Source organism: Emys orbicularis, chromosome 9 (genome assembly GCF_028017835.1).
Source record: "Emys orbicularis isolate rEmyOrb1 chromosome 9, rEmyOrb1.hap1, whole genome shotgun sequence".
Lineage (NCBI taxonomy): Eukaryota > Metazoa > Chordata > Testudines > Emydidae > Emys > Emys orbicularis.
In genome coordinates this window covers 21,166,150-21,189,500 of record NC_088691.1, presented here as the reverse complement: position 1 = coordinate 21,189,500, position 23,351 = coordinate 21,166,150, and the positions used below count along the sequence as shown (strand labels likewise).

Below are 23,351 nucleotides of genomic sequence, written 5' to 3'. Positions count from 1 at the left end.
TCCCTACGGTGTTACAGAAAAGTACAATAAAAAGGATACGTGAACATCATTTAGGGATTGACAAATCTAGGAGAAAGGCTAGAAACATTGTATATTACCCTGAAATAAACAGTGACACTGAGAAACCTGTCAAGGCTTGTTACATATGCCAAAAATAAGGCCAAGTCAAGCAAAAGAGCCCATTGTGGTAGCTCAGGAAAAACTGGCCCTCTGGGGAAAAGTAGATGTAGATTCGTTTACACTGATAGGAAAAAACTATGTACAGTACTTATTCTAGATTATTATTCTCACTTCTCTGAGATAGTTTTACTCAAAGACACTATAGCTAAATAAGTGATTGAGCATGTCAAGTCTGTTTTTATTAGACATGGTATACCTCACATAGTAACATCTGACAATGGGCCACAGTTCAGTGAGCATAAGTTTAAGTCAGGGGTTCTCAAACTGGGGGTCAGGACCCCTCAGGGAGTCGTGAGGTTATTACATGGGGGGTTGCAAGCTGTCCGCCTCCACCCCAAACCCCACTTTGCCTCCAGCATTTATAATGGTGTTAAATATATTAAAAAGTGGCTCAGAGGCTTGCTGTGTGAAAGGGGTCACCAGTACAAAGGTTTGAGAACCACTGGCTTAAGTAGTTTGCCGTGAGGTTTGGGTTTAGACATGTAAGCGCTAGCTCATCGTCCCAAGTCCATTGATTTGGTGGAAAGTGGTGTTAAAATAATAAAGCAACTACTGAAAACGATTGCAGAGTCCGAATGTGATCTGTACTTAGCACTGTGAAATGAAACACGGTTTGTCACCTGCAGACATTTGTTTAACAGAAAACTGAGAATGAGAATGCCTGTAATGATAGATGCAGTGTAGTTGTAGCCATGTTGGTCCAGGATATTTCGGAGACAAGGTGCGTGAGGTAATATCTTTTATTGGACCAACTTCTGTTGGTGAAAGAGACAAGCTTTCAAGTTACAGAGAAGAGCTCTGTGTAAGCTTGAAAGCTTGTCTCTCTCACCAACAGAAGTTGGTCCAATAAAAGATATTACCTCACCCAACTGCTATCTGTAATGATAGACACTGATAAAACCAAACAAAAAAAGCAATATGTTTTGAGATCCTGGGCGCTGCTACCACTTCATGAACATGACGCAATATCCATGATGTCACATGAGGTTGCCCTTCAGTCTTATGATTTTCACCCCAGACAGACATATGCTGAGGGGGAATGGGCAACACCTTCTCCTGCTTCCAGAAGGGAGGGAGGGAGAGAGGGGCCCTGAGTTTTCTGTTTTGCCTGAAGGGCTCAGTTAGGCAACAACCAGGTCATGACAACAAAGCTCCAGGACATAAAACTGCCTGAACAAATGGACTGGTATTTCAAAGGAGATCCACATGTCGAAGCAACAGTGCAAAGCACTTCAGAGATCAACTGAAAATTTAGTTAGTAGGTTGGATATAAGTATTTGAAATTGTGTATTACACAAGGTTTGTTAAGTGTTACTATTATCAAGTTTTGGCTGGGAAAGGAAGCTGTAATGTATTGGGGACTGTATCTTTAAAAGGTTTAGCTTATCAGACAGGAAGTCCGGGGGAGGAGCACTGCAGAGGGCCATGTCTGTGATGAAACAAAGGCAGTTGGAACTGTGTCTGTCACTGTATAAGGAAAAGGCTCTCACCCAAGCACTTTGGGCCCAGAGTGCTGAACACTAGAGACCTGTACACGTGCTCTGTGTCCAATGAAGTCTGTGCTGGTTCATGGAGCCCATATTCACTTGCAGGATTGGGGGCTTAGGTTGGTAAGCTCACTGGCTCAGCCACCTGTCAATTTAGGGATTTCTATGTCTACATTTGCCCTACTATCTAGGCATGGGAATGAAGATAGGGTCTGCTCCTGTGAATCCTTATACTGACTAGTAACTTTCCTGATGTGAGTAGTCCTACATCATGTGTGAAGCTGTTTGCTGTATCAGGCCTCTACAGGCCATGAACACCCATGTGGCACTGTATAGAAACAGGCAAAATAATAACAATCACTTGCTATGAATCCAGCAGCCAGTACCTTGTGCCTCAAACCCATCTCCTGGGCTGGCCCCTAACACACCTCACTTGCCCTCGGTGCTGCAGCCTCTCCGCCGGCCCCACGTGCCAGGGGTGGGAACTGGGGCTCTCAGGGAGGATTCAGCTGCACGTAGTGGGGAAGGCACAGTGCCCTGCCCTGGCAAGGCACGGGTCTCTTGTGGTGAGGTAGGGCATTTACCTAGCTGGCAGGAGCAGCGAGTTATATGGGCCCATGGTGCCCATGCTCCAGGAATATTCAGGGTCCGGGGGCCCAGCTCCACCAATGTTTGGGGCCTGGTCTCTTCCCCGGCCCCGCCTGCCGCCCCAATGCGATTCAAAAGGGTCCCCAGGCTAAGGCGGCTTCCTGCCCGTCCTCAGTCCACACCACGCCTGGAAGTGGCCAGCACGTCCCTGTGGCCCCGTGTGTGTGTGTCTCTGCATACTGTCCTCGCCCTGAGCGCCAACTCCGCAGCTCCCATTGGCCAGGAACTGCGGGAGCTCTGGGGCGGTGACTGCAGGCAGCAGCATGTGGAGACCCCTTGGCCCCACAGCCTAGGAGCTGCTGCCAGAGGGGTGTGCGGGTCGCTTTCGGGAGCTGCCCGAGATAAGCGCCACACCCCAGCCCAGAGCCCGCACCCAACTCCCTCCCAGAGCCCAACCCCTTACCCCTCCCAAACTCCCTCCCAGAGCCTGCACCCCACAGCCCCTCCTGCACCCCAACTCCTTGCCCCAACCCAGAGCCCGCACCCAAACTCGCTCCAACTCCCTCCCAGAGCCTGCACCCCTCCCACACCCAAACTCGCTCCCAGAGCCTTAGGCAGGTGTGGGGGGGGGCGGGACTTGGACCCCTTCTGGGCACCACCAAAAGTTACACAAACCTGCCGCCCCTGCCAGCTGGCTGCCCTGGGGTGGCGGGGGGAGTCTTGGCAGCCCGAGCGGTGGCTCCGGGCCCTACGCCGTGCAGCTCTGCGCTCCACCAACAATGCCCTGATTGACTTCCAAAGGGGGCGGCGCCGGGCGGGCGGGCACTGCCAATGAACTGCCCTAGGCAGGGCGCTCGGTCGGAGACGTTTGCGGGCCGGGGCAGCTGAATTACACTCTTGGGGAGGAAGGGGGCGACGGTTGTTTTTAAAGCCCGTCTCTTCCCCCGCCCCCCCCCCCCAGCAGGAGGTGGGCGGGCGCAGGGCTCCCCTCTGCAGCCTGGGGGAGGGGGAGCGGGCCCCTTTGCTTTCTGCGTGGGGATTCACCCGGCGGGCTGGGAACACGAGCGAGCGGATCCCGGGGCTCTGCGCGCGTGTGTCGGACGCAGGTCGCCCGCCGCAGGGACACGCCGACTCCTGCGTTGTTTACCGTGCGAGGGGAGGCAGGAAATCAGAGGTGGGGGAAGCTGGGTAGAAGACCCGCTTCCCCCTCCCACACCACGTGAAAAGCAAGGTCCAGGCGCAGAGTCGGATCCGCCCGGCGGGGGTCTGGACCCGGCCGGCTGCTGAGCCCGACCCTCTCTCCGCGCTGCGAGGGCGGGGAGCGCTGCGTCCGCGGGGGCGGAGGGCTTGTGCACCGCGGCTTTCCCCGCCCCCCTCCAGTTTGGGGCCGGTCCCCCTCACGCACTAACCCGCCTTGTCTCCCTGGCCTGCGGCAGCCGCCGGTGAAGGGCGCTGCGCGGCGGCGCCCGGGAGATGGAGGAGGATACAGCTGGGGGAGGAGAGGCGGGGAGGAGGCACCAGCCGGCGGCGGCGGGCGGAGGAGGAGCAGGCGAGCCGAGGGATGACAGGGGGAGCGGAGCGGGAGGAGGAGAGGGCATGTGGGACCAGCTGCTGGACGGGCTCCGCAGCCGGGATCAAAGAGGCAACGGCAACGGCGAGATGGCGCTGCACAAGCAGGAGCAGGCGGTGTCCGAGGCGAAGGGGCCCAAGGCGGAGGAGGATGGCGAGGCAGCCGGGGCCAGGGGGCTGCAGGGGCCCGGGTCGGGATTCCAGCCTCCCGAAGGCGGCTTCGGCTGGATCGTGGTCTTCGCCGCCACCTGGTGCAACGGGTCCATCTTCGGCATCCAGAACTCCTTCGGGATCCTCTACGTGATGCTGCAGAGCGACCTGGGCGGCGGCGAGAAGGACCCCACGCTGGAGTTCAAAACAGGTGAGAGGGCGGCGGGGTCCCCCTCCCCGAGACTGGCCTCTCCCCGGCCCCGCTGGGCTCTGAGCGGCGTCTGGGGTGGCAGAGCCGGGGAGGGGAACTGATGGAAGGTGGCTGACTGAGGGATAAGTGGCTTGCACAAAAATCACCCCGTAACCAGATCTAAGGTCTTCCTGGGCCTGGCACCGCAAAGGGAACTGTATGTAACTTTGTCTGGTGTCAGGGACACACACACGGCAGGGGCAGGGATGCCCTAGAAACGCCACTGTGAAAGTATCTTGTTTAAATAGGAGACATCAGATTGTCTGCTGTAGGAGCAAGTTCCAGTCCAGGCTGTCACTCCTGCAGTGCTTCTGCCAGCATCGGTGCATTGGGAACTCCCCTTTTTGCTGCTTGGCTTTGGTTGGTTTATATCAGAACCTGCATGCTGTTTAAATCTAGGTGTCTCCTTGCAGCAGATGTAACTTGGGGGAGAGGGAGGAAGTTTGGGTTATAACCTGTATATTGCAACAAAGAATCCTGTGGCACCTTATAGACTAACAGATGTATTGGAGCATAAGCTTTCTTGGGTGAATACCCACTTCATCAGACGCATGTATATTAAATGTCTTCCATTCCTGCAAAGATATCCCCAGGGAGAGAATCATGAAAACCAAATCAAATAAGAAAGCTCCATTGCTGTCCAGAGTGAAACAAACATTTCCAGAAAGAGGAAAGCTTGGAAATATTTTACTGGGGGGCATAGGCAACATATGAAGGTTGCATAAGTGTTTGCATTCTGACCCTTTGTTTTGTCACTGGTTTAGAACTTCCACCTTTGGACTGAATTACCAGGCTTGTTCCTTTCCCAAAGGTGAATCTTTTTGGAACGTTTCAGTGCAAAACAAAAAAAAATCCCCTGAACAGTTTAGGTTTTTTTGCAGCGTGGCGGAAATGTATATTTTCTGCATTTATATTAAAAATATTCTGACACTGTACAGTCAAATAGTTCCAAGTTATCACAGGAGCACAGGAATTATTACTAGCTTTCTTCTTTCTTAAAAAGGAAAACAAAAAACATAACACAAAACCCTGCCTAGGAAGTTTTATAAAAAAAAAAAACTGTTAAGAGACTATAGGATTGCACTAAAGCACAAAAAGGTCAAAATGATAAAGTTAAGATTGCACATGTAACATGCCTTGTGCATATCCACTATGTGACTGTAATTAAAGATGATTTCTCAAATATAACTGTATTTTACAATCTTATGTGCATCTGTGTAGAACAATGTGCATGCCAATTAAGCAGACTATTAAAACAATTTATATGAAGAGTGCACCATTAACTGTTCTTACACAACATACTACAGAGTAAAAGGGAAACTTAACTGACATATAGGCCATCTGATTTTTTCCCCCCCAGCTAAACAAGCTTTTTAACTGCCTCCTCTGAATTGCACCCCAGGCAGGCTGCTGACAAACTGCCTTGGTCCTGTAAAAATGCCTGTTAGTAATTTTAGTCACTTAAATTCAATAGGGATACTGACATAAGAAAAATTAGTAGCAGGATGAAATGTTTGCAGGATTGCGTCTTCTAAAGATAGAAAAGAGCCTGTACCTAAGTCAATGATTTATTTGTTTGTATTAGGGAAGCAGCTACAGGCCCCAGCTGAGATTGTGGTTGTATTGTGCTAGTGACAGTCCCTGTCCCAAAGATTATAATCAAATAGACAATACATACAAAGTGTGGGAGAGGAAACAGACTTAGAGAAGTGAAATGACTTGCCTGAAGTCACACAGCAGGTCAGTATCACAGCTGAGAATAGAACCAGATCTCCCGACTCTCAGTCTGGTGATCTATCCTCTAGAACCAGTGTTTCTCAAACTTTTTAATACCAGGGACTCGCTTGTTGCCTTCCTAAACTGTGTCAAGGAGATCTGAGGGACCGTCACTGGTCCATGGACTGGTCGTTGAGAAACTCTGCTCTACCACATTGCACTGATGTGCTAGATAGATTGACAATGAATGTACAGGAATGAAAGGAATTACAAGATGCTACACCTCTTAGATTCTAGAATTAACAGCATGATATTGTTGAGAAATAATATAATCATGTAATTAAAGATGGTAACATAGTGCATATCCACATGGCGGCAGAGTTAAAGATGTATGGACAATCTTAGCATTGTCACTTCTAGGCTATTAACAGTACAATGTTAACATGGGTTGTCTTTTAAATTGTAAGTGGTGGAATACACAATGCATCTCTGTGTTTATTCTTCAGGAAATCAACACTTAGTTATCCGTTTCCTTCTTGTGATCCTATCAACAAAACCCAAGGCACAGTTTTAAAAGAGATGATCTAACTAAGGATATTGAAAACTTACGTGATAAAGTGATAAAAACTCTGCCATGGGCATGCGGGAGTAGGCCCCTGTTTCTTCTAACATGTGAGAGAGGGAGAGGGGGAGAAAAAACAAACACCAACCTTACACAGGCATATAGAAAGAAAGAAAAGCCAACATAGGCGTCCGAGTCAATCCAGTGCTTTGTAATTAAATTGCCTATATGACAAATGTGAATTTTGGTCTGTGTGCTTAGCGAAGAGACCGTTACTAATGCATATGCTCTGACCTGCTAGCTAATGTTGCTGTTATATGTTAGTATGTCAGTTCTCACTTGCTTTCCGATCACTGGACATGTACGTGGTACACTACGTACTAAACGTGTGTACGAAATTCTAGCTTTCAGGTAGAAGGGAATGACTGCCCATGTGCAATGGAGGATTATTTATTTATTTATTCCTCTGTTTATTTAAGTCTTGGTATTTTGGCATTTAAATGTACAGGCTCAGAGAGTCCATACACCTGCAATTCCAGCAGCCTGCTGAGGTCCCTCTGTGCTCAGACCTGAAGCTGGGACTCCATGGGTCACGGGGAGGCACGTCTGGATAGGAGTGGAGATGGAGAGCAGCTACTCTGCTTGACATGTTCTACTCTATGCTTGGATTGCTTCGATGAATTACACCTGCTATCTAATGCTGCTAGAAGCAGCACTGAGTCTGGCCCATAGCTTCACTTCCCATCCCTTCTGACAAGGGAGCTGTATGGGACTACCTCCATGCCACCCCTCCTCCCCCATTCTTGGTTTCACAGACCACCTCCGCCCCTCCCCACTTACAATTACATACTATCCCTGTGGCAACATAATCAGGAAAGAATTTGTAGCTGCTTTTGGATTGCTAAGTGTTATGGCCTTCCTGAAAAGAATCACACTGTCTATTTATGCTCTGCATTTCATCTCCCTTCTCAGCTGGCATGGTGCTCGGAGCTGGAAACAGAGCCAAAAGTGTGCGACTTGACAGCTTCCCATAGACCACCAGCAAGTACTCCACAGACCACAGTGTGAGAACCCCCAATAGATTAAGTACAGAACTAAGAGTAACTCCTGCACTCTAATCCAGCTCTGACACCGTGTCACGTTGTGGCCATGAGCAAGTCACTTAACCTCTCTGCCTCAGTTTCTCCATCTGTAAAATGGGGGCTAATACACACCTATCTTGTAGGTTTTTATAAGAATGATGTAATATTTGGGGAGCACTTTTAAGTTGGAAAGGCAGAATAGTATTCCAGCCAAGTTATACTCCTGAAAAATAGGGCTTATATTTATATTTAAAAGGTGCTAACTCAAACTAAGCAATAGCAGCACAGGCACATGGCTGTATTTATCAAGGTTTATTTCTTGTTTGCATTGCATTCTCTTGTTTTTGATTTCATAAAATGTAGAATCCTTGGAGCTCAAATTTAGGGTCAGGCTGTAAAAACAACCTTCTTTCAACAACACAGTGAATGCATATCTCCTTTGTTTAAAGAAATATACTGTTGAGCATATGTAAACAAGCAATCCAATGATGATCAGCATGTACTGCTGTGAATATCCAGCACACCCCTTGGCTACGTGCAGCAGGAGACAGGACTTTATAATGAGCCACATTGGAGGTTTCATTTTGTGGAAGGGGAGGAGTATTGTAGAGAAAAATTGAAGCTAGAGTAAAATCTTTACCCAAGGGAAGAGCAAAAATCAGTCACTTCTAGCAGATGTGGCCTATAAGGAAGCATGGAGCAATAGTGTACCTTTGGGATACTTGAAAATGATAACGGTGATTAGACAATCTAGTAAAAAAAAAAGCCCTGGTCCTTATTGGGTTTATTAAAGACTCCCTAGCATGCATCATGGGAGTGACTGACTCCCATTGTGGCCTTGGCTGAGTCTCCTCTCAGTGCCTCGGTTTCTCCTCCTGTAAAAAGGGAACAGTATTCCTATATCTCTCACAGGTATTGTGAGAAGGATTAGTGAGTGGATGAAATGGGGATTCCTTTCCCATGGAAATGGATGTTGGGGCAGTGTCTTAATGCACTAGCTTTTCCCCTCTGGAGAAGCAAACCTAACCAGAAAAGCAGTTCTTCTAAAGGGTCAGTGTGCACTGGGTCTTCAGGAGCCCTGACTGACCCATTTTAGATTGGAGGCTCTTAAACAAGAAGGGAGGTGCCTAGCTTTATTTAAATCCGTGACCCATTTCAAAATGTGACAGCTAAGGAAAATTAGACTAAAAGCCCAGGCCAGTTCTGGGTTCTGCAGGTCAGACAGGGATGCCCCACCACCATGGGCACAGTTGAGGCCGCCAAGAGTTCCCAGCTGGTGGCAGCCAAGCACAAGCAGTGTCCCTGATATGTGGGGCAGCAGGGTGCATTGGGCAGGAGAGGCACCTGTTTCCGTTGCGTTTAATGAACACAGAATGTCAGTTGTGCGCATTGCTTGTGCTTAACTTCAGTTCAAACATCCACTGAGGATCTGTTGTGGAATAGCAGGGAACCTGCCTGTCTGCCTTTCTGAAAGTGTGTCTTGTTTCTATAAATCCATTGTAGGTGTTGCAGTTTCAGGGATTTAACAAGAGCTGGCAAGGCAGCTAGAAGGACTGCATTGATTTTTTTCTCCCTTTTTATTTATTAAAATCATCTAGATACAGATTAACTTTATTTGCTTTACATTTTATGTTTCATTTGCCTTGAAATAGGAACTACAAGCACTTTGATAAATGGACTGTAAAGTTTGTCTGGTTTCTCCATAGCGCTCCCATAAGTGCCTCTGTAGCCTATTCCTCACAGCAGTAGTTCCTCAGTGTGTTGTGCAGCAGTCCTCTGACTGCCTTTTTGTACAAGAGATGGGACTATTTTGCCGCTTTGTCCAAGAGTGGAAGAATATCCACTGTTACACCTCTGTGCAGAGTCAGGCTTCTGATTCCAGAAGGTCCTATAGAGACCAAATGGTGTATCTGAGTAAAAATGGAATTAAATACTTAACCATAGTGGTTCTTGCTCAGAATTAAATTGATCCCTACATTTGTGGCTGGGGAAAAGACTTCTCCTAGGATATACTAGCAGGGAACTTTGTGGGGCTTTTCGGGTACATCATTGAGTAGGGATTGCTTCTTAAAATCAAGAGTGCATGTTCTACACTGTATAGTTTCTGTGATCATGTTGGAGGAATGTTCATCCTGTCTTCGTCTTTTATGTTTAAGGCAGGATAGGGAATGGATCACCCATGAATAACCCTGCTTTGGCTAACAAGATGGATAAGGTGTCCCGATGGGCTTTTTTTTTTTGTCTGGAAGGCTATAGGGCTTGTCATTGTTAGTTTTTTGTTGTTGTTGTTGTTGATGTTTTTAATCTGAATTCCCCATTGAGATCTATGGGGATTTCTGCTTAAAAATTGATGCTGTGTTATGTCCTCTAATTCCTAGGATAGGTAAACTAGTTTGTCTAATCCGTCCTGCTTTATCAAACCTGCTGTGTGGAAGGGACAAACCAGGTGCATGTTACTGATAAAAATGGATCAGGGCTTCATCAGAACAGAGAAACCGAGCTAAGATCTTAGTTCGGAGAAAAGTTTTAGTGAGAGGAGAAAACGTAGTTCTAACAGCCAAACTGTTTCGGTACTGAGAGTAAAAGAACAAGGAGCAGAAAGTAGGAACTGACTCATCTAATACATACAGAAAAGCTTTGCATACCTCATTGTGGGGCCCTGCTGGCTCTGTGGGCTAGAAAGGGAAAACCCTAATGATACAGTGAATTCCGGGAGGTCATTTTTGAAAATGCACCCAAGTAAATTTTAGCAATATTTCATTGCACTGATGACTTCAAACCCTCTTTCAGATCCCTCACTGTACAGGGCTGTGTAAACTGCAGGAACAGTGTCAGAGTCAAACATCTGTCATTAAAGCACTCTTTATTTGTTGTGTAAATCTAAATTTAAAAAGAGGCTTCTATCCAAGACTCCGGGATTTAAATTCAGGAACTGTTTGGGGGGAGAAGGGGGGGATTTTGTGGTGATGTTTTGTGGGCACTTCAACCAAATAGGAAAAACTAAAGAATATTTTCATGGAGGTGTGTGTATATATATATATATATGTGTGTGTGTGTGTATTCTCTGTGAAAATATTCTTTAGTTTTTCCTATTTTATTTCATTCACACACACACACTTTAATGTCTTCCTTTCTTTGCCTATAGCTTAGTCACCCATTAGGCTAGTAAACCTATGACTTACATTGGGTGACAAAGAAAATAGCTCCATTTAGGGTATTTGCTAACATCGCAAGCAGGACATATAAGCCATTGTTTCACTCCTACTTAATTCTGATATGAAAAAGTAATTTAAATTTCAAACATTTGAAGTGTCCCTGTGACAGATGATGAAAAGTAAACAGACTTTTAGTAAATTTGTTAACACAAGGGATTAAATTTGATTTTAATATCTAGGACTTCTTATTTTTGTTGTTGTCCATATATTTCAAATACATTATAGAACCTGGGCTTCAGGTTTTACACGTTGTTTCTTAAAAAGGTCTTATCTGTCCTCTCCTGAAGGTGGCACTGTAGCTGTTGATGTGGAACAGTTTTTCAGATGGGCTCATTTCAGATGGACTTGACATCTTATATTAATTGCTCTAAGGCTATTGTATAACCATTAGACTTCTGTCTGCTTTTCACCCATGGGCCTCAGAGCACTGTACAGACTTGAACTGATTACATTTCCACATCCTATGCTATAAGGTAGTAGCATTAGTCCCATTTTACAGATGTGTAAACAGAGAGGGGAAGTCGCTACCCTTAAGTCCACACACTGAGTCAGTGGATAGAATCCAAGTGTCCTGATTCCCAGGATGATCTTCTAACCATCAGATTACATGGCATCTCCTAATGATTCTCCCTAGCAATCCTATTGCCTTTCACAGTTTTCTCTATGTTTTTTGTCTTCTCCCTCTTACTAATATTTCCCAACCTCTTCATATAACTCCCACCGGATTTTTTTTTTTAACCTTCTCCTCTTCGCTCTCCCTTCTTAATCCCCCATTCTTTAATTTCAATTTTCTTGAGGTCTGTCAGTGGTTCTGGATCAGGTTGTTAGTTGCCCCTGCTGCAAAAACAGCAAAAATAATTAAGAAAACTAGATTTTTAAAGTTCGGTTTTAAGAATCAGAGTTTATTAGGAATGCATTAAGAGTTCTCATTAAAAATTATTTTTAACCACAGCTGTGAGTTCTTGGTTCTTTTGAGGGGTATGGGTTAGCCTTTGGCTGTACCTTGCATCTATGCTTATCCTCTTGGAGTGTAAATGGAATGAGTAGACACAAATCTTTTGAATTTGATCAGCATAATGGAGGATATTGCCCTTTGGTTGCACTTCATTTGACGTTCCCGTGAAATAATCTCAGGTGTAACCTCATTGCAGCAATTGGAATAAAGTGAAAAGCTTTAAAACGTCCCTCTTTATTTTGCAATAGCTAAAAATGCAAATATAAAACTAAAAGAACAAGACACAGGATTAATACGAGACTTTAATGATAACAAGCAACCTTGTATGTAATAATTAATGCACTGCAGCATGAGAGAGTTGAGGAGTAGGTTGCACATAGACAATTCTCAATTACTAGATTAACAATTCTAATAAAGAGTTGTTTACTCTCAAGTTACCTCCCTCAGATAGATATAGATATATCTATAGATAGATATATCTATATATAAAAAACTTCAGTGCTGATGAGAAATAGACAGTGTTATTTAGAAATGCATATTGCAATGCTGCCAACTCTTTCAATCTTATTGTGAGGCTCATGATATTTGGTGTTCTTCTTAAAGCCCCAGCTCTTGGAGTCAAGTGATTATGTGAGAAGCTTATCTGTCATTTAAAACAATAGTTCTTAGCTATCCTGGTTGTGGAGAAAAGCTAGAGAATGTGATCTGAGTGTACCCTAAAATCTTGAAACTATAAGGGAGACAAAAAGGACCCTGGTATTTATTTATTTTAAATCTCATGATTTTTTTATGCCTGACTCACAATTTTTGAACACTTGGCAGTGTTGGTGTTACTTGTTGGCAGTACCAGTGTTAGTTCCAGTCAACAAAATATAAACATCTCCTGCTTTTTAGTAAATCTTCCACACACACCCCCCCATACCCTTCCCTTTTTATATAAGCCAACTTAAAGCCTGATCAAATTATTAGACTCTGAAAATGGTGACAGCCCACCACTGGGAGCACCCTGCCTCTGGCTTTAATACCCTCCACTCCAGTGGTGAGACTGGACTATAGATAGGAACAGAGAACCCTATGCACAAAAGACCCTGTTTTTCTGTCTTTCTCTGCAGCATGGAGCACGGGTCACTTGCAGGTTTAAACTAGTGTAAATGGTGGATTCTCTGTAACATGAAGTCTTTAAATCATGATTTAAAGGATAAGGACTTCTGTAACTCAGCCAGAGGTTAGGGGGCTATTACAGGAGTGCATGGGTGAGGTTCTGTGGCTGCCATGTAAAAGACCTTACTCCCAAAGAACCCAGTGAAGTTATTTAACTATCTTCAGAGTATTCTCCTTTTAGATTGGGTGGTAGAAACCGGAGGGCCTGATTCTGGTCTCATTTATACCGGTGTGAATCCAGAGTAACTCTAGTGAAGTAAATGGGATTTACTGTGGTGTAACTGAGAACATTGCCTGTCTCTTTTTTTCTTTTGGAGTTGGCTTCCTGAGAGTGATTAATGTAATTTTGTCTGCCTGCAAAATTGTTACATTGCTTTGTTCTGGATGCATCTTCCTGTTCAGTGGCCAGGAGGATTTTATAAGTCAACACTTTCTCCTTGTAATAACGGTGACCTCGCAAGACCAAAGTACTGGGCCTTGTTAACCTGATTGCGTGTGAATGCAAAGCAACTAGAGAGCCCTGTGCAGAAGGCTGTGATCATTGGAAAATGAGAGTTGCAAATCCCAGAAACTCCAGCCCTAAGAAGACCTTAAAGCTACATACGGGGAAAAAGAGAAGGTTTGAATTCTAAGTCAGCCAATCTTCAAGAAATAATACTTGGCACAGAATTGTTACTTGCTTCTCTTGTGTGTGGGTGGCATAAATTACTAAAGGGTGTGTGGTTTGCCTGATTAATCTCTTGCTCAATACAAGCTCTGAACTGTATATCTAGTTTAAAAAGCCCAGGGATGTTGGAAGAATTCAAAATATCTGCTTAAAAAATGTTGTCTGTCTTCAAGCTTTACCAACCTAGATAGCCCTGGCCTACCCATGAAATCCTGTAACTTTGTGTTCTAGTTCTGAGTAAGTTAGTTTCTTAGTATCTCAAACAAGATAGTACCAGCTGTTCTCTGTAACCACAGATATTGATAGAATCTGAAATTTTGATATTGGAAAATTGATTTATGTAGGGTATAAATAATTCTCTAAAGCCCTGACATGAATTCCTAAAGGGACAGGATAACACCAAGCCCTAAATTTTGCTGCTTTTATTTTAAGTGTTAGGAGAGAAGAAAAGCCAATTAAAAAAATGGGGGAAAAAACCTATTTTCTAAAGTTCAGTGAAAACAACTTTAACCTTCCTCTGGATTATTGTGAAGCTAAACACAACCGTGATGTGCTTGTTACTGCATGAAAACTGGAAAGTGAATTTGAATAGAGCTAGCAAGTGAAAGATGGACAATGAAATTAGACCTGTTCAGTGAGAAATGTCAACAATTAAGAGCATGACTTGGGTATCAAAATGACAAGCACCTTAGAAATACCTTAAATAATACTATTGGGGAGCTTGTATCTTGATTACTGGGGTCAGCAAGCGGTCTGGAGTCATCATAATATAACTGTTTCATTGTGCCTCAGTTTATTCATCTTAAAATGGATTTCACAGCGAAGCTTTGAGACCTAGGGTATGTCTACACTGCAATAAAACACTGGCTGGCCTGTGTCAGCTGACTCAGGCTTGTGGGACTCAGGCTACGGGCTATAAAATTGCATTGTACACTCTCAGGCTGAAGCCTGGGCTCTGGGACCCTCCCCCCTTACTCTGTACAGGTGTGTATGCAGCGATGCTGGAACTAGGAGTGCAGTGGTTTCCATCATATCCAGGGTTTACAGTTTTGTTCAATGGCTTTCCACATCCCCATTATAAAAATTGTTCCAACACCACTGTGCATGCACTACACAAGGTGCAAAACAATAGCAAATTATTAGGCCTTGTGATGTTAAAGCTGCAGTGTTCCTTCCTTGAAGGAAAGGTGCAGGATAAGACAAAATGTTGTTGTTGTTGTTGTTATTATAGCATCAAATGATCTAAGAAGGTTGAGTTAGTGCCCTAACATAGCCTTGCCAGCTGGTTCGGGGCTGAAGGGCAGATGTCCCCCTCTACCTGTAAGAGAAGGCAAAACCTATTTAACCCTATTGCAGGCCCTTGAGAGGAAAAAGGGTGGAGCTACTTCCAATCAAGTGAAGATGTTCACATATACCATGAGAGTGTTGTCATGTTCCTGGTGACTTGTAACTGTTTGTTAGGGGGCAGCATTTCTAATGGCGACTGGCAGATTGTATCTTTGTTTCTTCCCCATGCCTTTGATTAATACATGATTTGTAACTGCACCTGTGCTAGCAATCACTTTGTGTGTTATGCAATGTCCCTTTGGGAGACTATTGCCATGCTGCGGGCAGGAGAACAATATGAGCCAGTTTATACACAAGTTAGGGGCCTGCTACTTCAGACCCATACTTACACGGATAGGCCCGCTGAAATAACTGAGACTTCTTGAGAAGGTAAAGGTTTGTAGGATCAGACCCTTGGGCACTAGGCCTCAGAGGGGGTAGGGGATAGGGAAATAGCCACCGTTTACATACTGGGAAACTGAGGCACAGAGCAGTAAGTGACTTGCCCAAGATCAAACAGTGGGAGAACCAGGAGTAAACCCTAGGAATTGCAGCTCCCACTCTTGTGCTCGGTGTGAGACAACGCTTCCTACAGACTAGTAGTTAAATGAAATGTTCCATATCTGAGCCCTTACAGCTGAGGTCTTTTGGCACTGAGGCCCACTTGTTGTCATCAGTTTATTTTAGCATAGAGAGCAGTTGGAAGTGGGAGCCTGCAGGTGGGGCAAGAGAGAAACGTGTATTGCTAATCAGAGGTCACAAGCATTGCTACTCTGTCCTGAAAGCATATTTCAGGTTAAAGGCCTACTAGGAAAATGGTGAACATGGTTTACCAGTGAAAATGTCCAGTACTACAGTGTGTTTAAAGATCTGCTCAACTAATCCTACAATGGCATAATAAATTACTGTTGTGTCCTTTAAGCAAGGCCTGTACCCTATTCTCTTTATTAGTCCTAAATGTTGTGCCAAGAACCCTAGATCTGTGCGCTTGGTTCCTGGGTGGTGGGGGAGACTTGTAATTGGAGGCTTATACCTAGCAGAGCTCTTATGTTTACTAGCCAGGTGCTTTCTCCAATAGGTGTTGGGCATACGAGAAGTGGGATGGACTGTGCGTGGCTAGAGTGGGGGTGAATATGGGGCAGTGGACCACTTTCTAGTGTTTCATTTTCATCTTGGAAAAATAATCTGGTTTTAATTTTAATGGCTTTTGACTGCCAAGCCAGTTTAGATCATCATGTTCTGCGTCTCTCACACACAGACCAGTTTAGGCCATCCCCAGGGTCTCTTCCTCTCTATCTGTTAGAGAAAATGCAGGTCACCCAGAGCTGCTTGCATATTCTGCAGTCCCTCAAACCTGCCTCCCTCCTCTACTGCCTCTAGCCTTCTGTCCTGTTGTCCTCTGCAAAGAGCAGCAAACTCTCAAGTACAGAAGCATTGACTGCAGAATGGAGCCATCCTGTGGCACAATCCTGGAATTATGCAGCATCTGAACAAAGAGGAAAAATGCTTCGCATTTGGTTGCATAATCAAGTAGGGTGTAGGGCCTTGCCTCTAAGTCAGAGGTGGGCAAACTACGGCCCATGGGACCCTCCTGCCTGGCCCCTGAGCTCCTGGCCCCCGCTGTCCCCTTACCCCCGCAGCCTCAGCTCACTGCGCCGCCAGCGCAATGCTGTGGGTGGCAGGGCTGCGAGCTCTTGCCAGGCAGCACAGCTGAAGAGCCGCGGCCTGACCCAGTGCTCCGTGCTGCGCGGTGGCGTGGCTGGCTCCAGCCAGACAGCATGGCTGCCTGTCCTGGCGCTCTGGGCAGCGCGGCTGTAGCGTTGCCAGCCACTGGTGCTCCAGGCAGCACGGTAAGGGGGCAGGGAGCAGGGGGGCGTTGGATAGAGGGCAGGGGAGTTCAGAGTGGTGGTCGGGAGCAGGGGTGTGGATCGGGGTCGGAGCGGTCAGAGGGTGGGTAACGGAGGTTAAATGGGGGCAGGGTTCCAGGGGGCAATCAGGAAGGAGAGGAGGGGTTGGATGGGGCAGTGGGGGGCAGTCAGGGGCAGGGGTTCTGGGGGTGGTCAGGGAGAAGGGGTGGTTGGATGGGGCAGAGGTCCCAGGGGGGCAGTCAGGAATGAGAGGAGGTTGGATGGGGCAGCAGGGGGCAGTGAGGGGTTGGAGGTCTGGGGGTGGCCAGGGGACAGGGGGGGCGGATGGGGCAGGGGTCCCGAGGGGGCCGTCGGGGCGAGAAGCTTGGGGGGGTTGGCTAGGGGGTGGAGGCCGTGCCACACCTGGCTGTTTGGGGAGGCACAGCCTCCCCCAACCGGCCCTCCATACAATTTCAGAAACCCCATGTTACCCCTTGTGTCCTCTGACTTTGGCTATGATTTTGTTGTGATCAGGCTGGCAAGCTTGCACTAGAATTGACATTTTCATGGCAACTTAATAAGATCTCCTAATCCGTTGTGTGTGGTTTTAAAAAAACAACAACAAACAAACCTAAACCCCACCCTAAGAAATGCAGTGTAGATGAGCATTGGCACTGAAGTTTTTTTCTTTTCCTTGGGGGTGCTCCACCCCCGAGGCCCTGCCCTCGCTCTGCCTTTCCCGCCCCCCTCCCCGAGGCCCCCACCTGCTTGCTCCTCTCCGCCCACCCCAAAGCCCTTCCCACAGCTGTGGCTGGTGGGTGCTGAGCACCCACTATTTTTTTCCATGGGTGCTCCAGCCCCCAGAGTGCCCCCAGAGCCGACGCCTATGTAGATGAGGGCAAGCTCTGGCTCAGTGGGCTTTTAACGGCTTCCTTGCCTAATGGGCATGTGATGGGCTGTAGGCAGAGGAAAATCATAGTTTGTTTACTGCCATTCACGTCACAAACAATGATGTTACAAAGCCAATGGGGAGCTAATCCCAATAGGTGATACTTGCTGCTAGCTGGTGTATCTTGCAGAATTTTGAGTATAGGATTGAGACAGTACCCTTTTTATCAGCAGACTCTAGATTTAGTGATGTGGGAATTTTTTTTTTACCCTAGTGACTGTCTTATATATTGTTGCTGGGTAAAGATCCAAATGTCAATGGCTAGAATGACAAGGTAGGTGAGGTACTGTCTTTTACTGGACCAACAACAGTGCATTTTTTTCATATGACCGCTCTGTATGTGTGTTTGTTATAACATAGAACGTATGTTATAATAAAATCTATATCGTTTATACAGAACAAATTCTGATGCTTATGAACCTCAAAGTTGGAAAACTCATCTTAATTAATTGCAGATTCCTTTGTTTCCTTCAACCTAAGTGAGTTATCGCTTATTTTGTTGTTTTTTCTTTTTTCTTTTGTGAACTCCTGATTTCATTACTCTTGTATTGTGGTAGCACCTCGGGGCTGCAGCTCCATTGTGCTAGGTGCTGTACAAAACATAACAAAAAAGAGTCTCTGACCCAAGGAGTTTGCAGTTATAGTTATGTCCCTTGGAAACCTTTGTGAACTTGAAGTTATATACCTGTGTTTATAAATGTATAGCTGCATTTTGGGGAGGGGTGTTATATATATACACACACATCATCTATGTATGTGGATATAATCTATATGCAGACACACGCTATGATTTTATGGAAGGGTTTAGCACCCAAAATTCCAGTTGAAGTACATGGAAGCTCTAGATGCTCTAGGTGCTCAGTACTTCTGAAAATTAAGCCGGTATAGTATATGTGTATACATAGCATGTGTGTGTAAATGTTGCACACATTTTCCCTCATCCCAGGTTTTTCTTAGAGCAATCTCAGACAAACTACAGTATGTACAGTAAATCTAAATATTTTGTTAGTAGACTAGAGGGGTGACTTGCTTTGCTGTGGGTTATTTCTGTTCATCCACCCTGAGTAGGTTGGGGATTTGCAAAACCCACATTAAGTATGTTCTGAATTGCCGTAACATGCTTTCAATTGTAAGCGTTTCAAATATCACACAGTTACCTAGTATAACAGGTCTTGCCAGATGCTGTAAACAAGCAGCTCATTAAAGGGATAGCAGCACAATTTTCCAGCGATGTAGCATGGAGTCTTCCTGCATGAAAACTGTGTAGATCTAAACAGAGCAGTGGATCTCATTTCACTTATTTATTCTTCCTCCTTGTAAGGTCCCCTGCAGCATAGGTGCTGTCCTAGGATTGGTAAGAATCCCTTCCCCTTTTACAATCCTCCCCCTCAAGGCTCAGTCTCCAGCAGCTCCTTTCAGAACCTGTCTGTGCCTTTCCCATTTTAGTGGCTGTACAAATGTACATAGGATGGTGCAATCCCCGCCCTGATCAGCGTACTCCTCTTTCAGCAGTGGTCACTGCTGAGTGATGTGACTTGGATGATCTCCCCATCCTAGCCCTCATGGCTCACAGGCTGGTGGTAGAACATGTTACTACCACAGTGTGCTCAGCATGGGAGCAAGAGCCAGGTCTATGAATCAAACTTGTGTGTGCTGCTTATGTGGTAATGCACTGCACTGGTACCTCTAGGCCAAGCTATTTCATTGTGTTTAAATGAACTGGTGTACTGGATCAAAGCCCTTTCCTTGGGAAAGGGGAAGGAAGGAGCGTTTTGCTGAGAAGCTGGTTCCAGGTGGTAATCTATTAAAGATGACGCAGTGTTGCAAAAAGCTGCCTGCACTGCAGGGCACGGGGAAAGGAGGAACGTGGCATATAACCCTTATAGCTGTTAGCTAGGTCTATGCAACTGAGTGAGCACCTTGATTGTGTTTGCATTCCGCTGCCTCGCTCCCTTATGGTAAAGTTCTATGGAGTTTTAACGTGACCGAAACAAATAGGTTTCTATAGAAATCACTGCTTCCAGGAATACTTGGCTAGTCCATTCTTTAGTTTGAGGTAGTTTGGTGTTCAAATAGTCTATACTGGGTGTTCTCCACATTGCATAGCTCGCTGGTGCTTGTTTAACGTTTCCTGCATCTGGAACAGTGCCTTACACCGAGAAAAAGAAACAATAGCACTCTCACAATCCCTGCAATGAAATGAGCGTTTCCAAATGCCTGTGTAATTACCTAGCCCAGTGCTTGTTGTGTGCTATATAAATCGTACTCTGGTGATGGTATACACAATAGAAACAGAACCCTCTTTTGGGGAAGCCATTTCCCCTGTCCCAGCTCCTCATAAAATTGGTTGCACAGGCAACCTTAACCCTGGCATTTCCTAACTATTGAGTGCTTGTCTTTGCAACATGAATAATGTTCTTTTAACAGTTTTTTTTTTTTTTTTTGGTGTGTAATTATTTATATTACAATAACACCTAGAGTCCCACCTGAGATTGAACTGTATTGTGCTAAACATGCAAATTACACATAGGAAAAGACATTCCCTGCCCCCAAAAGCTACAATCTAAATAAACAAGACAGACTGAGGAAGTAATAGTATCCCTTTTATAGATGGAGAATTGTAGTACAGAGAGATTGAGTGACTTGTCCAAGGTCAAGCGAGAAGCCTGTAGCAGAGTTAGGAACCAGGCTTAGATCGTCTGGTTCCAAGTCCAGAGCCTTAACTGCAAGACCATTCTTTCTCTCAGGGTATGTCTACACTACGAGAGTAGTTCGATTTTACTTAAATCGAATATGTGGAATCGATATTACGAAGTCGAACGTGTGTGTCCACACTAAGGACAGTAATTCGACTTTGTGAGCCCACACTAACGGGGCAAGCGTCGACATTGGAAGCGGTGCACTGTGGGCAGCTATCCCACAGTTCCCGCAGTCCCCTCTGCCCATTGGAATTCTGGGTCAAGCCCCCAATGCCTTCTGGGGAAAAAAATGTGTCGAGGGTGGTTTTGGGTAACTGTCGTCATCCAACTGTCACTCCCGCCCTCCCTCCCTGAAAGCGCCGGCGGGAAATCAGTTCGCGCACTTTTCTGGTCAGTGACAGCGCGGACGCCACAGCACTGCGAGCATGGAGCCCGCTACGACCATCGCTGCAGTTATGGCCGTTATCAACACCTCGCACCTTATCATGCACCTTTCCCAGAAGCAGATGCTGAGAAATCGGGCGAGGAGGCTACGGCAGCGCGGTGAGGACCTGAAGTCTGAGAGTGGCACAGACCTGTCACAAAGCACAGGACCCCGCGCCGAGGACATCATGGTGGCAATGGGTCATGTTGATGTTGTGGAACGGCGATTCTGGGCACGGGAAACAAGCACGGACTGGTGGGACCGCATAGTGCTGCAGATCTGGGATGAATCACAGTGGCTGCGAAACTTTTGCATGCGGAAGGGGACTTTCCTGGAACTTTGTGAGTTGCTGTCCCCTGCCCTGAAGCGCAAGGACACCCGGATGCGAGCAGCCCTGAGTGTCCAGAAGCGAGTGGCCATAGCCCTCTGGAAGCTTGCAACGCCGGACAGCTACCGGTCAGTCGCGAACCACTTTGGCGTGGGCAAATCTACCGTGGGGGTTGTTGTGATGCAAGTAGCCAACGCAATCGTTGAGCTACTGCTCTCAAAGGTAGTGACCCTGGGAAACGTGGAGGTCATCATAGATGGCTTCGCCGCGATGGGATTCCCAAACTGCGGTGGGGCTATAGATGGAACTCACATCCCTATCCTGGGACCGGACCACCAGGCCAGCCAGTACATTAACCGAAAGGGCTACTTTTCAATGGTGCTGCAAGCACTGGTGGACCATAGGGGACGTTTTACAAACATCAACGTCAGATGGCCGGGCAAGGTTCATGACGCTCGTGTTTTCAGGAACTCTGGTCTGTTTAGACGGCTGCAGGAAGGTATTTACTTCCCGGACCACAAAATAACTCTTGGGGATGTGGAGATGCCTATAGTCATCCTCAGGGACCCAGCCTACCCGCTAATGCCCTGGCTCATGAAGCCCTATACAGGCGCCCTGGACACTGAAAAAGAACTCTTCAACTACCGGCTGAGCAAGTGCAGAATGGTGGTGGAGTGTGCTTTTGGACGTCTCAAGGGGAGATGGAGAACCTTACTGACTCGCTCTGATCTCAGCGAAACCAATATCCCCATTGTTATTGCAGCTTGCTGTGTGCTCCACAATCTGTGTGAGAGCAAGGGGGAGACCTTTATGGCGGGGTGGGAGGTTGAGGCAAATAGCCTGGCTGCTGATTACACCCAGCCAGACAGCCAGGCGATTAGAAGAGCCCAGCGGGACGCGCTGTGCATTCGGGAGGCTTTGAAAGCTAGGTTCCTGAGTGAGCAGGGTAACCTGTGACTATTAAGTTTGTTTACAGAGAAGCTGAACCTGCTCCCGTTTCTTTACCCAGTAAATGTTCACTATCCTCTCCAGTTACATACCCCGTTCACCCCGTTCACCCCCTTCCAACACACGTTTAAAAATAAAATCACTTGAAATTTGTTAATGAACATCGTTTTCTTTATTACTGTTTTCGCGGGAAAGTGTTGAACCTGGGACGCAGACTGTGGTGGGGAGCGGGTGTAGTGTAGTGATGCAAAGGACGCTTCTAAACTCCAGGAATGACAGGCTCCGCACTGGTGGACTGGTTGTTTCAACGGAGCCTGCCACCCCTCCTGTTCGGGACTCTGTGTGTGGGGGCTATGTGACTTTGTGGCAGGGGGAGGACGGTTACAGATCCCCTGCTGCGTGGCTCTGTGATCCAGGATAAGGACCGCTGCATAAGATCTCTAACCGCCCTCCCCCGCCACAAAGTCACATAGCCCCCCTTCCCCCCCCAAGAACATGAAAACCACCTCTCAGACTGACCAGGGTAACTAGTGAATGCAATGTGTGTGTGCCCTGCTGCTGAACCTGCCCCCGCGTCTGTACCCTGGTAAAGGTGACTGTCCTGTCCAATTACCAACCCCCTTCCCCCCCTTCAAACAGACTCTCCTCTAAAAGAACATGATGGAAACAGTAATGAACAGAAACGTATTTTTTATTAGCAACTACACATGAAACTGGGGGATGAAACTGGGACGGGGGCTTCGGTGAGGCGGGAAGGAAAGGACTTATCAAATTTTGGGGAATGAGAGCCTTCTGGTACTTGAGCAGTCTGCAGGGGTGGAGTGAGAGTTTTCACGGACTCTGCCGCCCCTCCTTCTTGGGACTTTGGGTGAGGGGGGTATGGGACTTTGTGGCGGGGGAGGGCGGTTAGAGATAGACTGCAGCGGGGCTCTGTCCTCCTGCCTCCGGTCCTGCAGAACATCCACAAGGCGCCGGAGCGTGTCCGTTTGCTCCCTCATTAGTCCAAGCAGCGTTTGAGTCGCCTGCTGGTCTTCCTGCCGCCACCTCTCCTCCCGTTCCATGTGTGATCGGTGGATTTGGGACAAGTTCTCCCTCCACTGGGTCTGCTGGGCTGCCTGGGCTCGGGAGCAGCCCATAAGTTCCGAGAACATGTCCTCCCGTGTCCTCTTCTTCCTACGCCTAATCTGCGCTAGCCTCTGGGAGTGTGATGCCAGGGTAGTTCGGGAGACAGTCGCAGCTGTGGGCTGG

At 46.7% G+C, this 23,351-nt stretch overlaps 1 protein-coding gene across 1 annotated transcript in view; it reads left to right on the top strand.

The window, feature by feature from the left end:
• Positions 1-3,728: 3,728 nt before the first annotated feature.
• SLC16A2 (solute carrier family 16 member 2) overlaps positions 3,729-23,351 on the top strand; it is a 105,997-nt gene continuing 86,374 nt past the window's right edge. The window contains exon 1 of the mRNA XM_065411128.1: positions 3,729-4,185. Coding sequence (XP_065267200.1) covers positions 3,729-4,185 — 457 coding nt within the window. The remainder of the gene's footprint in view (positions 4,186-23,351) is intronic.